At 46.2% G+C, this 13,204-nt stretch overlaps 1 protein-coding gene across 2 annotated transcripts; it reads left to right on the top strand.

Annotated features, from left to right (window-relative positions):
* Positions 1 to 1,800: 1,800 nt before the first annotated feature.
* Positions 1,801 to 12,838, top strand: Dhrs7c (dehydrogenase/reductase 7C). 2 transcript variants are annotated; one of them, XM_042693914.1, is made up of 6 exons: positions 1,801 to 1,960; positions 6,191 to 6,303; positions 7,363 to 7,573; positions 9,488 to 9,580; positions 11,194 to 11,349; positions 12,583 to 12,838. In XM_042693914.1, exons 1-6 carry the CDS (start codon positions 1,807 to 1,809, stop codon positions 12,789 to 12,791), a joined length of 936 nt encoding a protein of 311 aa, XP_042549848.1. In that variant the 5' UTR covers positions 1,801 to 1,806; the 3' UTR covers positions 12,792 to 12,838. The 2 variants fall into 2 exon arrangements, with proteins under 2 accessions (XP_042549848.1, XP_042549853.1); XM_042693919.1 differs by having other exon boundaries at positions 1,807 to 1,960; positions 7,360 to 7,573.
* Positions 12,839 to 13,204: the final 366 nt, after the last annotated feature.

The raw sequence follows: 13,204 nt of genomic DNA, 5'->3' as shown, positions 1-13,204 counted from the left end.
CAGTGGTTCATGCCTGTAATCCTAGCTACTCAAGTGGCTGAGCTCTGAGGATCACAGTTCAAAGCCAGCCAGGGCAGAAAAGTCCCTATGAGACTCTTACCTCCGATTAACCATTCAAAAACCACAAGTGGTGCTGTGGCTCAAAATGGTAGAGCACTAACTTTGAGCACAAAGCGCTCAGAGACAGTGCCCAAGCCCTGAAGGCAAGCCCCACAACCAACAACAATCATCATCATCATCATCATCATTATCGAAACAAATCCCAGATTCTCTATTTTACGTGGCCATGCCACTTCATCTCTCTGTGACTTAGTTTGCTCTTGCAAAAGGAGAACAATAATCCTATTTCAAAGATGTGGAGACTAAATTCATTAGGAAGTGTGCAGATCTAGGAATAAGGTCTGGCATTTCATAGGCACAATGGAAGGATCAATTGCTATGATCTGCCAAGTTAATGACACTCTTATCTCCAATTAATCAGCAAATCATCAGAAGAGGAGGTATGGCTCAAGTGACAGAGTTCCAACCTTGGGTGAAAAAGCCAAGGGGGAGCACCAGCAGCAGCACGTGCATGCACACGCACACACACATGCGCGCACACACACACACACACACACACACACACACACATGCACATGTGTTCGTGCATGTGAGAAAAAAAGGGAAAAATTCTTAGCATTTTATATAATTTTATTATTATTATGAAGGGGCTGTAGACAGAAGGGTTACCATTTCATAAGTCAAGTCATGAGTACCTGTCAATGTCTCCCTTCCCTTCACTTTCATCCGGGTTTTCCCCTCTCATCCCTGCCCACATGTTATATAGTTCATTTTCCACATGTGTACATACTTCCTCCCTCTCCTTCTGCACCCACCCCCTTTTTCTCCTCTCAAATGATAAAGGCAAAAACAAACAAACAACAACAAAACAACCGTGCTTCTTAGCATTTTTCATCCCAAAAGGTAATGGTTATCTTCTTGGGTGTGAAGGTCTATGCCAGATTTATGCTGTGCACTCTTACTTTGTCCATCTGACAGTCCTGTAAGATGAGGCTGTTGCTCCCATTTTACAGTTAAGGACAAAGGTACAGGCTCCAGTAGATAAGCAACACTCTAAAAAAAATGCTTTTTCCTTGGCTGCATGTCAATGGTTCCTTCTGCAACAGTCTCCACTCTGCTTAATACCAGTATTTCTGGGCTTTTCACTCCCAATCAGAAGGGGATCTGCCTTCAAACTATCTGAAACAGGAAGTGAGGGCAAGGGTGGCTGTACTGAAAATCCCAGGGCCTGATCCCTAGTGCTCAGCCCCAAGCTACAGGGAAGCTCTGATAGCCCAACAGGCCAGGAGAGCTTTAAAAGTCCTGGCAAGACCTTGGAAATCAGATCCAGCCAGCATGTGTCCCTGAATATCAGAACAGGCACTATATTTACCCTGAAAAGCCTTTTAGTGCAAGTGAGAGCTATAAATAACCATTAGGGCCCAAGCAAGTAGACTTCACACATGGATCTCCTTCCAAGAAATGCAGATCCATTTTAATTAAATTTGTCATTAACCTGTGGGGCAGGCAGCCCCATCCCCAGCCCCCCAGACTCAAATTTGCTTTTGGAGACACCGTAAGTAACTTCTTACTTCTTATTCGATTGCAAGCTCACTTATCTGGGGAGCGGCCTGCAGGCTGCACAGAGCAGAGAGGTCCCTGAAGGATTCTGCAGCCCCAGGCTCCCCTCCCTCTACTCTGAGAGTCACATCTCCACAAAGCCGACCTTTTCCACCTTGTTGCCCCCCATCCAACCCCCAGAACAAGATGGGAATCATGGCTGTGCTGATGCTGCCTCTGCTACTGTTGGGGATCAGCGGTCTCCTCTTCATCTATCAGGAGGTGTCCAGGCTGTGGTCAAAGTCTGCCGTGCAGAACAAAGTAGTGGTCATCACAGATGCCATCTCAGGACTGGGCAAGGGTAAGCTGGCTCCACCCGTGAGTGTGTGTGTGTGTGTGTGTGTGTGTGTGTGTGTGTGTGTGTGTGTTGTGTGTGTGTGTGCCCATCTCTACCCAAGAAGCACCTGCCAGGTGGGGAGGGATCACTTTGGGGTTCTTCAGGGTATGTCTCTGTTTCTTTCCTTGAGGGGAAAGCTATGTCTTCCTTGAGGGATACCTGAGAGGACTGGAATGTTTTGGGAGTTGTAAACTCACAGTCTTAAGAGCTGAGAGTGGTGTATGCTGCGACTGGTTGTGCTTTCATGGAGTTTCCAGAAATGGCAAAAGGCAAGGAAAGTCCTTAGCTGCAGCTGCATGCTGGTGGCATACTCAATGGAAACCCAGACTTGGCTCTGGCACTTTTCTAGCTGGTGACTTCACTTCCCTGCTTTGCATTTCTCATCTGTAAAACAAAGATGCTAGACAACTTCTAGCTCGTGATGTATCTGTGAGCAATGAGTAAATTCAGAGCAGGTAGCACTTAACAGAGCACCTAGAAGTGCCCCCTCCCCAAGCATTAGCAATGATGTTGGTGATGATCACACTTAGGTACAGTGTGCCCACTTCAGTGGGCCACACACCCCACTACTCCCTACCGTAGCCTGGTTCTTCTACAGCTACCTCCAAGTCTTGTAGGCATTTATATTAGCATCTTCTGAGTTAGATCATCTCAAGGTCCTTCTGCTAGTGGCTTCTGGGATGAAGGGCCAATAAATGCCCTTTGGTTTTTCAAAATTCTTACTCTCCCATCCCAAACAATGCTAGTACAACCTTATCTGCTATTGAGTTGAGTTGCAATTTTCACTATTGTTTTTGTTATTTTTTTTTCAAATCCAGCAGAAAGTCCACACAGCCAAGCATCTATTAGTCATTCAACAAAATGACTATCTGGCCACTGTGTCATGAGCATTGTTCTTTCCAAAGAGTAATTCTGGAAGGCTGGGAGCATTCTACCCTGAGAAACACCTTCTCTGAGATTCCTCTCAAGCCTGCTGCTGCTTCTGTGGAACATCACAGTGAAAGTTAATCTACACGCTTGAGGATGGCTTATAGCTCAATGAGTGACCATCTTGGGTCAGTCATATGTTTACTTTTTAAAAGCATAAATCAGATAGATATGGCTCTCTGTATGTCCCCATAGTGGATCAGAGAAGCAATTCTTGAAGATCTCCTATCTCATTAGAAGGGAGTAGGGCCAAACCAGGGCACTATATTTACCAATCAGACCAGACAGCAGACAACAGCATTGCCCAGGAAAACTGAAAAGACATGTCCACATAAGGCCATTCTCAGTTAAAGGCTTAAGGAAAAGCAAAGTCTCCAGATAGAATGTGTGATCTAGAAACGGATCAGGCTATTGACACATGGACCCTAATGTGGCCTTTACTAGAGAGCTTCCTCTGCCACCTTAACTTCTATCTTATATCCCATGGCTCTTTGCACACGTGCACCCACACTAACATGCTTCTCACACTGTTCCCTCTCTGTGTTCCCTAGTTATTCCCATGGTGAAGCCAGTGTTCTGTGCAGCTGGTATCCCCAGCATCCAAATGCTCAGTCAACAGTGCTCAAACATGCTGATCTAGCCAGGCACTGGTAGCTCATAACTGCAATCTTAGCTTTCCAGGAGGCTGAGATCTGAGGATAACAATTCAAAGCCGATCTGATAGGAAAGTCCATGAGATGATTCTCTCCAACTGACCATCGAAAAGCCAGAAGTGGAACTCTTGCTCAAATGGTAGAATACTAGCCTTGAGGGCTGGGAACGTGGCTCAGTGCCTTGCATGCATGAGGCCCTGGGTTTGATTCCTCAGCACCACATAAGCAAAAAGAAAAAAGCCGGAAGTGGCACTGTGGCTCAAGTGGTAGAGCGCTAGCCTTGAGCTGAAGAGCTGAGGGACAGCACCCAGGCCCAGAGTTCAGGCCCCATGACCGGACCCAAAAAAAAAGAAAAAGAAAAGAATACTAGCTTTGACCACAAAAAGCTAAGGGATAGTGTCCAGGCCCTGTGTTCAAGCCCCAAAAACAATAAAGGGGGGAAAAAGTCTATCTAATAAGCAGTCTAATGATTTTATTAGTCTAAACATTTGACTGAGGAAGGCACTCATTTAGATAAGTATGTTCTTGTAATGTTTATCAATTATCAATTATCTTGTAATGTTTATCAATTTCCAGTTTGGTTCCAATATGGTCATAGGATTCACTACATAATTTCAATTCTGAATTTCTTGAGGGTTTTTAAATGGGCTAGATGTGTCAATCTTGGTATATGCCCCTTGCCAGCTTGATAAGAATTGCCTAGAGCTGCTGTTGGGGTAAGAAGGGTCTACATATATTATCTTTGTCCTGTTGTTTGAAGATACATCGCAACTCTCTTGTGTTGTCATTGGTGTGTATTACTACGTAGCTGCTCTCTCTACTGCTGTGTGATGTACATGTGGTTTGATAATCTGCTTCATATGTTAAATTTCATTCAGTTATGGTTACTGGTTGTATTAATCAGGACCCCAGGAGTCACGTCTCCAGCGCAAAACTCACATTGACAGAGAAACATGACTGAGTCTGTCATGACCACTACTTCTTACTACATCTCATTGGCCCACACTGGAAAGAGATACAAGGCAGAAAGATATATGCTCACACATTTAAAGGCAACTTTAGAAGCCGGGTGTATGTGAACTAAGGGCCTGCCCTCCATGTGTGGCTGATGACAGTGATTCCAGACTCCAACTTATCCTCTGTCAAGCCCAAGACCAGCAAAAAGTAAGAGCTCACACACACACACACACACACACACACACACACACACACACACACACACACACACACACACACACACACACACACACACAGAATCCAAAGCACTCCTGGGTACCACTGAACCAGAATCGCCCTACAAGTAAAATGACCCTGTTGGGGTTCACAATAGCAAGCTATGGAAATCAAACAAATGGATTACATCCACTCCTGACCTTGCCCCAATCCTTCACAATTCAGCCAAGTGGGATGCTGTGTCACCTTGTATTCATAGAGTCTTCAGCAAGAGTGACAACCCAGCCTTACTCAGAGAACAGCCACCAAATCTCAGCACTGCCTGTGACCACCCACCAATGCCCAGATCTTCTCCTTTAAATGTTGCTGAAATCAATTCTTGCCCTCTTGCAGTCCCTGCAGGTTCTCCTCTACCATTCTGTTACCTCTGATTTTGTTACCTTCTTCCTGATGCACATGCTATAAAATGGTCCCCCGGGTTAGCACAGTTCTGGATTGGGGTTCCTATTACTACCGAGTTGTCCTTGGGTTAGCCAAAGCTAGACTTTGTCTGGCACCACCTTCTTGTCTGACACCGGCTCCATGTCCTCACTCCCTGATGAGTTTTTTTCTGAAGGGAAATCCCTCAAGAACCCTGGACTCTTATACTTCTGGCTCTGATTTTGGCCCTATGGGACCTAAGGTAACATACACCGCCTCTTAAAATTATGAAAAGAATTGTAATTCATCTCTCGACAACTGACAATATGCAGAGATTTCTTTTAATAGTTCATGGAATGAACAAGCTGTCCACATATGTCACTGTTATTTTTAAACATCAAGATTAGTTCTCCAACCACACTCCAAAGAAGACTCTTTTGGAATTCTCTTTGGGGCCCCTCACTGGATGGACAGTCTCTCAATCCTTTCTTTCACTGTTTTCAAATAAACTTACTCTGTTTTCCTTTAAAAACAAATATTACTCCATAAGAATACTATATGTCTACCAACAATAACAGTCAGAAGGTCCTATATGGAGTAAATCAGGAATTAGCCCAGAGTTAAATTAATTAGACAGGAAATAGGTTCATGTTTTTAATAAGAAGAGCCCTGGCTGGGGGGACCTAACACAGAGAAAGTGCAGCAGGAAGAATGGTAGTCAGATAGCACAAACATGGTGGCTCTCCCAATCTTTAGATGGAGCTATGTTAGGATAGTGGTCTTAAAGACTCTAGATGAGCTGGGATAACTCAGTGGTAGAGTGCTTGCTCAGCTTGTGAAAGGCCTTGAGTTCAGTCTCGGGCACCTCTCCCCAAAAAGTATTTCTAGCCTTGGAAGAGGGTTGGAAGAACATCATGACACAACTATGAATTCTTTTGACTTTTTGAGTTCTTAAGAGAAGGGGCTCAACCACCATTGGCTTCATCCATCAAGTATACCTTGCTTTTCTTCTTTTCCACAGAATGCGCTCGAGTGTTCCATACAGGTGGGGCAAGACTGGTGCTGTGTGGGAAGAACTGGGAGAGGCTGGAAAGCCTCTATGATGCCTTGATCAGCGTGGCTGACCCCAGCAAGGTAATGCCTTCCCAGCAGGCCTTGGGAACTCATGGGTATCCTTAGCTTACATCCGTTATTCAGGAACAGTTCTTGGGCTGAGTGGAGGAAGTTTGGTATTACCTGAGGTGAATGTGGTGTGATTAGCCCACTGGCCTTGATCTAGGTCTATCCACCAGTCATCAGGGATTCATTTATTTTGACCATTCACCACACCAATAATTTGACACTGACCCTAGCCCTGATTTTGTGTAAGAATGCAGAAGATCAAGGATGTCTCATGGGACCCTAACCACCCAATGGGAGCCTGCTCAGCCAGGTACCCGTGGCTCAGGCCTGTAATCCTAGCTACTCAGGAGGCTGAGATCTGAGGATCATAATTCAAAGCCAGCCCAGGTAGGAAAGTCTGTAAGATTCTCATCTCCAATTAACCACCAGAAAATAGGAAGTGGTGCTGTGGATCTAAGTGGTAGAGTGCTAACCTTAAGCAAAAGTGCGCAGGGGCAGCACTCAGGCCCTGGGTTCAAGCCCCATGACCAACAAAAATAAAACATAGGGAACCTACTCTTCAAGGGCATAGCTCCGAACTACTGTTTATCAAACACTAGGAATGAACCACCTCATGGTATCACCAATTTTTCCAACTGTTCCTAACCCTAGACCCAATAGTCCTGATAGCAGCAAATGTCTAGAGCCAAACACAGCACCTAGCTCATAGATGCTGTTCCAATATGGATCTAATGTATGCTGAGAAGGATTTTCTTATGGCCCATCATCCAGTTTGGAAAGCAATTTCCAAAAAGGAGCTCAGAAATGCTCAAAGTACTGATGTCATCACTGGGACCAGAGCATGGCCTCCAAAGTGGACCATTATCAAGAGCAGTATTCATTTGGATTTATTGGTTTGGGAACCCTGGCCAGAATTACATGTTTACAACTTCCTTTAGTTTTGTCTCTTGATAGGAATCCCATGCACTTTGAATTTCTAGAGCAGTGAAAGACTGTTGGATTGAGAGCCCCTCAGGTTTATAAGGGGAAAGTGGTCCCACACAAGCCATGATTCTCTCATTGGTTCAGCAGACGTTCACCCCAAAGTTGGTCCTCCTGGATCTCTCAGACATCAGCTGTGTCCAAGATGTGGCAAAAGAAGTCCTGGATTGTTATGGCTGTGTGGACATCCTTATCAACAATGCCAGTGTGAAGATGAAGGGGCCTGCCCACAAGATTTCCCTGGAGTTGGACAAGAAGATCATGGACGCCAATTACTTTGGACCCATCACTCTGACCAAAGGTCTCGTGAGCTTCTCCATTTCCCCCTGGGTTTCTAGGCCACCACACACCAAGAAAGGACCTGTGACATAGCCAGATAGCCATGTCACTCAATCTATCAGAGGCTCCCAACTTCAGTAATAGGAGCCTTAAACACAATCACTGAGAATGCTGATAAAAAAGGGCTGTTGGAAATATGCTACCACTACGTTTGCAATCTCCCTGTCCATGACACTCTTCCCCCCAGCTCCGCTCTCTGATTCTTTGTGCTTCCATACCCATGTTCCTCTTCTCATTCAACCTGTCTGGAGATGTCTTTTTATCTTCGACCTATTTTTTTCTACATCAGTTTTATAGTTGGTTAATGTTCCTGTCCTCAGAAATAAAAAGGAAAACGGATTTATCATCAAACTACAAGAGGCCCAGTGTCTTTTTTTTGTGATAATGGGGCTTGAACTCAGGTCCTCATGCTCTTACTTGGCTGGCTCTCGATGGCTGGAGCCACAGCTCCACTTCTGGCTTTTTCCTGGTTAATTAGAGATAATATTTTCTGTCCAGGCTGGTTTCCAACTGTGATCCTTGGATCTCAGCTTCCTAAGGAACGAAGATTACAGGCACGAACCCCCAGTGCCTGGCCCAGTATTCTTTTCTTTAATATTTATTTATTATTATTGAGTAATTGTACCACATTCTTTCTTTATTCCCCCCTCCCATCCCTACTCTTCACCAGTGTTCTTTAAACATATGTGTGTGTGTTATTCTGTATTCTTTACTTCTCTGTTACACAGATGCTGTTTTTTGACTGTTTTTGTCCATTTGTTTGTGGTACTGGGGTTTGAACTCAGAGCTTCACGCTTGCTGGGGATGCATTCTTTCAATCCTTGCACTGAAACAGGAAAGGCAGACGATGTCTACCTTTAGAGGGGAAGTGGTGGCTTCTGCATGGACCTAACTGAGGGGCTTGGAAGACTTTGTGGGTATAGCCTTCTCACCTCAAAGCTCAAGGCTCCAAGCTGCAGCCTATGGAGTTACAGCTGGAGGTATCCATTGAACAGAATCTGATTAAGCAGAATTCCCAGGGACACATACACATGGCATTGGGTGCATGGCAGAGGCTGAGAAGGCCTGGTCTCCAGTCATAGGCTCACCAGCCAGCTCCATTTCAGGAGCCTCTGGAGATGGAGGATCAATGAGGGAAAAGAAGCCTTTAGAACAGAGAGATGACTTTCTAGACCTTCTAGAAAGTATACCAGAGAAAAGTTTCCCCCAAGTCCAACACTGATCAGATACCAAGTGGGCCAGCAAAGGTACCTCTGTCCATCAAGCCCCAACAGCAACTTCTCAGTGACAACAGCTCACAGAGCAAAAGCAGCAGAGTGGGAAAGGCCAGGCCAGGTTGCCCCGATGGGTGGGCCTCTCCCTGTTCAGGGACCTGAGTCTGGCCACAGCTCTGAGTGTCCATTTGCTCATCTCTACCAAGAAGGTGCTAAGTTTCATTGACCACTCTGGAAATTGAGTCTCTAAACAACCTTTGAGGTTTTTTCTTTTTTCATTTTTGGTTCTGTCCATATTCCACTTGTATTCTTAGTTTATAGCATTTCTTTCCCCTACATTTCATTTTAAATGAAATCCAAAGCAGGGTATGATGGTACTTGACCATAACCCTGGTTATTCAGAGGTAGAAACAGGAAGATCATTGTTTAAGGGCAGCCTAGAAAAATAAATAAATAGTGAGACCCTGTCTATTCAAAAGAGAAAAGACAAGAAAATGAAAAGATCCACACTAGGGAATGAATTGTGGAATTGTGTAACCGTGTGTGTGTGTGTGTGTGTGTGTGTGTGTGTGTGTGTGTGCACAGCAAAGAAATTGTAAAGAATGCTCTACCCGTCTACTTCCTCTCCAAGATTCCTTACAGTGATGCCTTATGTTTTCCAGTCCTACTTCCCAACATGATCTCCCGGAGGACAGGCCAGATCGTATTAGTAAACAACATCCAAGGGAAGTTTGGAGTCCCCTTCCGTACAGCTTGTAAGTTGCAAAGGCGAAGATGATGAATCTGTATGTTGTACACCTTAAGTGACAGAGGTATTGTCCGCGTATGACCAGGCACATAACTGTGGGGAGGGATGTCTCATCCCCATAGATGAGGGGGGGGAGGATGTCTCATCCCCATAGATGAGCTGAGCTGGCTCTCTGCTGGGTCTTATTCCTTCAGTTCCTTTTATTTTTCCTTTTTTTGGTGGTGGTAATGGTGGTGCTGGAATTTGAACTCAGGGCCTCTTGCTTGCTAGGCAGGCACTCTTACAACTGAGCCACATCTCCAGCCCTATTTTTCACTGCTTACTTTTAGGATAGGATATCACTTCCCACTTGAGCGTGTCCCTGAGCTGCCATGTGCCAGCTGTAGGCTTCTGATTGTTGCTGGAGTAACAGGCTCATGCACCACATCTGGATTCCCTTTTGTGGAGCTGGAGTCTCATAGACTTTTCTGCCCTGACAGGCCTGGTACCTCGATCCTCCCAGTCAGTCTCCCCTCTATCTTGGGATGACAGGTATGCACCACAGGTTCAGAAAGGGTCTCGCAAACTTTTCTACCTGGAACTAAGATCCTCCTATTCTCAGTCTTCCAAATAGCTAGAATTACAAGTGTGAACACCAGCAACCAGCAAAGTTCTTACATTTTGAGCACTTGGAGTATGCAAGTCCTCTCAGAAGATGCTGAGGTGTAAAATATAAGGTTTTTCTCCTCCTGAAGCTTAGTCAGTTAGAAGCCAGTCTGGGCAGAAAAAAAATCCATGAGATTCTTATCTCTAATTAGGCACCAAAGAGCTGGAAGTGGAGCTATGGCTCAAGTGGGAAAGTGCTTGCCTTGAGCACACAAGCTCAGGGACAGCACCCACACCCTGAGTGTAAAGCCCCAGGATTGGCACTAAATAAATAAACAATGCACAAAGGTGATAGAAGTGTGGCTCGGCTATAAAATGGCTGCCTTGAATGCACCTGACTCTAAATTCAAATCCCAGTACCACACCAAAAGAACAAACCAAAAAAAAAAAACAAAAACAAAACACATGATTAACCATAGTCATATAGCAGCCACGTTGCTAATCAGAGTTCAATTTTAACTCTGACTTTTGCTCTTTTTCTCTAAACAAGGGTTTTATTGTTGTTATTCTTGTTGTTGTTGTTGTCATCATTTTTGTTGTTTCAGTTTTGTGTGTGTGTGTGTATGTGTGTGTGTGTGTGTGTGTGTGTGTGTGTGTGTGTGTGTGTGTACTAGGGCTTGAACTCAGGGCCTAGGCACAGTCCTATAACTTTTGGCTCAAGGCTGGCACTCTACTGTTTGAGCCACACCTCCACTCCACTTCTAGTTTTTGCTAGTTCATTGAAGATAAGAATCTCACTAACTTTCCAGCCCTGGTAGCTTCAAGTTGTGATCCTCAGATCTCAGCCTCCTGAGTAGCGAGGATTACAGGTATGAGCCACCAGTGCCTGGGTCTGAGGTGGATTTGTGAGGCTCTTTTCAGCCCTGAGCTTTGAGGAACATCTAGGTCAGCTGTTGTGTTTCTAATGCATCTCTGGGGAAGCAGGGATGGCCCTTTCCCACACCAGCACCCACCTCTGGCTGATGTTTCTTCCAGATGCGGCCTCTAAGCACGCTGCCCTGGGCTTCTTTGACTGCCTTCGGGCTGAAGTAGAGGAATATGACGTGGTGGTTAGCACTGTGAGCCCAACTTTCATCCGGTCCTACCATGTGTATCCAGAGCAAGGACACTGGGAGCCCTCCATCTGGAAATGTGAGCTTTTCAGAGGGAAGCTGGGAGCTTGGGGGTGGGGGTTGGGAGGGGTCATTGTGTGGCTGGGCCCAAGGTGGGTGTTCCTGAAACATGAGTCTAGGGTGAGGTACACACCTTCAGACCTGAGACCTCTTGATAAAGAAGCTCAACCTCTAGACAACAGACCCAGGCCAAGCTGAACTTACACACTAAACCTGCCCTCTGGGCCTGTTCCTTATGAGAACCTGGCCTGTAAGCACCTGCCCTGTCCAAGGAGGGAGCCCTAGGTAGAAGTGGTGTCCAGCCAGAGAACAGCTGGAAGCTTGCCTCTGCCACACTTAAAATGGATGAACATAGATTCAATTCTTAAAATGAGTCTCTGAAGCTGAGTGTGGGTGGCTCACGCTTGTAACCCTAGCTAAGGGTTACAAGCTGAGATCTGAAGATCATAGTTCAAAGCCAGCCCAGGCAGAAAAGTTTGTGAGACTCATCTTCTCTCAAAAAAAAAAAAAAAAAAACTACCAAAAAAAATAGAACTAAAAGCCAGAAGATGAGTTCTGACTCAAATGGTAGAGCACTAGCCTTGAGCAAAAGCAGCTCAGCAGACAGTACCCAGGCCTTGAGTTCAAGCCCCGGAACTGGCACCCAAATAAGAATCTCTTAATAACTCTGTACCTCAGTTTCCCCTTTGGAAAATGAGGGCTAATAGAAATTCCTACCCTCATTGAGTTGTAAGAAAGATGAAGTTTCCAGCTCACCGGCCTACAAGGAATACTCTACAAATACATGATGTCATATTCTCGAACGTTCTACACATAGAAACACTTCATCTTTGCCAAAGGCTCCAGGTCTACCTTGAGGAAGGCTCCAAGCTGAGGACAATGATGTGGTTCCAACAGGCACTGAACAAACTCAATTCCATAACACTGCTGCTTGACAGGCCCATAATTCATTCTAAGCTCTGCCCCAGCCCTCCTACCTTCTCATCTGGTGGAGGTACTGAGGCGGGAGGTAGGAGCCAGGACCACTTCACAGCAGCAAAAGGGAAGTCTGCAGGATTGAAAGGTCACCCCACCCCACCTCCACCCACCCCTGGGGTAGTGGCAAGCAGATATCAGTGTGGCCTGGCAGCCTGGTCTGTGCGGGTGCACGCATTTCCCGTCCCTTTGGGTGGGCAGAGGGTTCACCCCAGGCTGCTCCTGGCCCAGGCCTCAGACACTCCCCGCCTCCTGACCCCCATCTTGGGGCTTTCAGTCTTTTCCAGGAAGCTGGGCTACGGCGTGCACCCAGTAGAGGTGGCCGAGGAGGTGATGCGCACGGTGCGGAGGAAGAAGCAAGAGGTGTTCATAGCCAACCCTGTCCCCAAGGTCGCGGTCTACATCCGCACCTTCTTCCCCGAGTTCTTTTTCGCCGTGGTGGCCTGTGGGGTGAAGGAGAAGCTCAACGTCCCCGAGGAGGGTTGACTGCGAGATGCCAGATGTGGCACCCCATGGGAATAAAGGCTGTTCCTGGCAAGTGCTGGCCCTGCCTGGCTTGGGACCCCTCTTCACCTAGAAGGAGCTCCCTGAAGGGTCGCACACCCTCCTCAGGAGAGAACTGTGGGCCCCCTGAGGATGTGCCACTAGCATCCCCGGGGGCAACTTCCAGAAGCTTCTCTGTTCTGTGAAGTGACAACTGAGCAGGGACACAGGAGCCAAAATGTGTCATACCCAGCCTTATGCACACAGTCTGTGACCACCAGCCACACAATGGCTCACCTGAGGCTCACCCCCAAAACCACATGCATCCTATTATACCATAGGAACCTGTTGGGTGGCTCACACCTGTCATCCTAGCTACTCACATAGCTGAGATCTGAGATGGCCGTTCCAAGCCA

Source organism: Dipodomys spectabilis, unplaced genomic scaffold (assembly GCF_019054845.1).
Source record: "Dipodomys spectabilis isolate Male_0828 unplaced genomic scaffold, ASM1905484v1 ptg000004l, whole genome shotgun sequence".
Classification (NCBI taxonomy): Eukaryota; Metazoa; Chordata; class Mammalia; order Rodentia; family Heteromyidae; genus Dipodomys; species Dipodomys spectabilis.
This window is presented reverse-complemented; position numbering and strand designations above follow the sequence as displayed.

Coding starts and splice junctions, on each gene's coding strand:
- Dhrs7c (XM_042693919.1), top strand. CDS start 1,807: ATGGGAATCATGGCTGTGCTGATGCTGCCTCTGCTACTGTTGGGGATC. Junction 1,961..6,190: donor CATCTCAGGACTGGGCAAGG/GTAAGCTGGCTC, acceptor TCTTTTCCACAG/AATGCGCTCGAGTGTTCCAT. Junction 11,350..12,582: donor GGAGCCCTCCATCTGGAAAT/GTGAGCTTTTCA, acceptor TGGGGCTTTCAG/TCTTTTCCAGGAAGCTGGGC.